This window comes from Tupaia chinensis, unplaced genomic scaffold (genome assembly GCF_000334495.1).
Source record: "Tupaia chinensis unplaced genomic scaffold, TupChi_1.0 Scaffold143823_1, whole genome shotgun sequence".
NCBI classification, from domain to species: domain Eukaryota; kingdom Metazoa; phylum Chordata; class Mammalia; order Scandentia; family Tupaiidae; genus Tupaia; species Tupaia belangeri.
The window spans coordinates 360,024-363,207 of record NW_006203673.1 but is presented as its reverse complement, the minus strand read 5'-3'; the positions used below and the strand labels follow the sequence as shown (position 1 = coordinate 363,207).

The 3,184-nt window shown below is 60.4% G+C and overlaps 1 protein-coding gene across 1 annotated transcript in view; it reads left to right on the top strand.

Moving 5' to 3' along the window:
* The window catches only part of HDLBP (high density lipoprotein binding protein), a 65,231-nt gene that overhangs the window by 40,022 nt on the left and 22,025 nt on the right, over positions 1 to 3,184 (top strand). The window contains exons 6-8 of the mRNA XM_006165173.2: positions 1,892 to 2,098; positions 2,184 to 2,399; positions 2,861 to 3,067. Of these exons, the coding sequence (XP_006165235.1) occupies positions 1,892 to 2,098; positions 2,184 to 2,399; positions 2,861 to 3,067 (630 nt within the window). The remainder of the gene's footprint in view (positions 1 to 1,891; positions 2,099 to 2,183; positions 2,400 to 2,860; positions 3,068 to 3,184) is intronic.

Below are 3,184 nucleotides of genomic sequence, written 5' to 3'. Positions count from 1 at the left end.
TTGTCGGCACCTGACGGTCACTGCGAGGACTACAGGTGGTGGTGGTCTGGCTCTGTCCCTCCTCGCCCGCCGGCCTTCTTGGGAGTGTCACTGCACCCACAGTGAGTGGGCAATCCAAGCAGCCATCGGTCCTTTTCGCTTCGACAGGTTCCAGTGGATCGGCAGTCTGGCATCTTGGTGGTAGTCAGTGAGTCTTGTAGTGTCATCATGAACTCAGAGTTGTTTTTTATTAAGAATTTTTTTTTATCTAACTATTTATTCACTTAAATTTGACCAGAGAGGGACAGAGGAGGGGGTGAGAATGGTGTGCGCTCTGTGCTTCTGCCACCAGGTCCAGGACTCGAACCTTGGTCGGCCCTGTGGGAGTCCAGCACCCTTAACCACCTCGCCACCTGCCAGCCCCGAATCCGAGGTCTTCAATGTGCCCAGGCAGACGCCGTCTCCTGTGGCCAGAGGGAAGCTCCCTGTTTGTTCACCGGAGCGTCCGTTACTGCCGTAAACCTTCTGAATTTCTGACAGAAAGCTGTCTCAGGCCAGTCTTCCGTGGAGCCTTCTAAAGTGGCCTTACGTGGTACATGCCACTCCACATCCACAGTCAGCATTTGCGTGGTCGCGAAGTTGGAGCTAGCTGGGTGTCTTCGTCTCCTGCCGTCCGCCCTCGAGTTGGTGTTGAGCACGGCCGCAGAGATGAGCTGCCCAGGCCCCGTCCTGCGCCTCACTCTTCCCTTTACGGCCGTCTGGGTGTCTTAGGGTAAGCAGCGGCTCTCCCGGCTCCTCGGGCAGCAGCGTGACGCCCTGTGTGTGTCGGCTTGTCTCAGCACGGCGTGTCCAGCCCAGGTGGTTACACGGCATGTCAGTGCACGTGATGCGTGTGTGCGCTTCACCGTCCCCCCCAGGTGGGCAGGAGGTGACTGCACACGTGTCCAGGGTGTTCGGGGCCACACCCGGCCGTCACGCAGTTGTCAGCCAGCAGTGTCTCTAGCAGCGCTTCTGGTCAGCAGGACCGAGCTCACCCTCCGGAACTACCCACAGCACTCTCTTCCATCCTTCCGGGATCTGCACACCCGCCCGGCCTGAGATTCGAACTGTGCAGTGGCTGTGTGAGGACTGGCTGTCGCGGTGTCCACACCATGTCCACGCCACCTGGTTGTCTTGCTCAATTCTTAGGGGCTCGAGTGTCACATTTAACGAGCGTCGTTTACTACCCCAAGTCATCGCTAGGAGTGTTTTCTTCCTCCCAGGTCGTAGGAAGGCTCGCCCGTACTTCCTTAAGCTTTCCAGGTCAGTCCCTGGTCTGTTCGGAATTGACCGCTGGTCAGGCGAGGTGGAGGTCCAGTCTCCCTCTCCACGTGATGGTCACCTTCGAGACGCTCACGCCCGTGGAGCGCTTTCTTGGGCCCTCGTCTCTGCTGGTCTGTCTCCTACCATTGCTCTCATCCTGGTTTTCCAGAAATGATTTTGCAGTTGATAATCGACCTAATGTTTGAAAATATGTGAATTCTTAAAGATTACCTTAAGAGAATTGACATCTTCACAATTCAAACCTTCTGGGTCCCTTAGGGCGTCCCCTGCTTCTGTCACACCGCCCACCCCTTGCTGTCTGGGGCCTCCCTGGCTCCTGTCCCTTGTCCCTTTCACCCATTTCCTACCTGGCGTCTTCCTACGAGGGCATCCTAGCCTCTGCGTGTGCGTTAAGGCTGTTGCCTGCCCTCTGGGTTTCTTCCTTCCGTGATGAGAGTGAGTGTGGTGCTGTGTTCACTGCTGTCGCTCCTGCTGTACCTCCTGCTCCTGTCCCTCGTGGGGGCCGCACTCCCCTGGCCTGGAGCCAGCTGGGGGCGTGGAGCACTGGCTTTTCAGAACCTGCAGGCGTCGTCATTTTCTGCCTACCCAGGCTTCAGCCACTGTCGCCATTCCCAAAGAACACCATCGCTTTGTTATTGGCAAAAACGGAGAGAAGTTGCAAGACTTAGAGCTGAAAACCGCAACCAAAATCCAGATCCCTCGCCCGGACGACCCCAGCAACCAGATCAAGATCACCGGCACCAAAGAGGGCATCGAGAAAGCTCGCCACGAAGTCCTCCTCATCTCCGCCGAGCAGGCAAGACCGCGTCCTGCCGTGGTGGGGCCCGGCCCACTCCGCGTCTTGGGGCTGGGCTCTCACGGTGCCGTCCTGTCCCCGCCAGGACAAGCGTGCAGTGGAGAGGCTGGAGGTGGAGAAGGCGTTCCACCCCTTCATCGCTGGGCCGTACAACAGGCTCGTGGGCGAGATCATGCAGGAGACGGGTACCCGCATCAACATCCCCCCGCCCAGCGTGAACCGCACCGAGATTGTCTTCACCGGGGAGAAGGAGCAGCTGGCCCAGGCTGTGGCGCGTGTCAAGAAGATCTACGAGGAGAAGGTGCTCCCTCGGGGGCCCTCCACGGGCAGGGGGTGTCGTCAGGCCCAGCCCTGCCCCTGCTGCTATGGTCCCCAGCAGGACGCTGGTGTCTGGGCTGCCGGGCGCCGCGCCGTCGTCACTGTCCTGTCCAGGACGTGTGCGACTCTCCCAGGCCTGTGGCCGTGCAGCCTGCAGACAGGGCTGCCTCCCTGCGAGTGCACGGCTGGGAGGTGTTCACACTTGGTGAAGCTCGAGCTGGTGAACTGCAGCGGGAGGGTGGTCTGGGGTCTTGAGGTCCTCAAGTGGATGTTTCCAGCCTTGGGTCACTGGACTGCAGAAGAGCCCCTCCTCGGGGTGTTTCCAAGTCCTGGGCTTCACTTTGGGAAGTCCATCTGTGTCTGGGCCTGGGGCCCATGATGCCCTGTCACCCCTGCCCCGCCCTTGTGCCCACCCCTGACTTCCCCTGCACTGCTCCTGTTTAGAAGAAGAAGACCACGACCATCGCGGTGGAGGTGAAGAAGTCCCAGCACAAGTATGTCATCGGGCCCAAGGGCAACTCGCTGCAGGAGATCCTGGAGAGGACGGGGGTCTCCGTGGAGATCCCGCCCTCGGACAGCGCCTCCGAGACGGTCATACTGCGAGGCGAGCCAGAGAAGTTGGGGCAGGCGCTGACCGAGGTCTACGCCAAGGTAACGCCATGGCGGGCATGCGTGTTCACGTCGGGACGACATGCTCGGGGCTGGCTGTCAGGGCCGGAATGGTGCGGCGGGGCGGGGGGGGGGCCCCCCCCCCGCCCCCCCCCACCA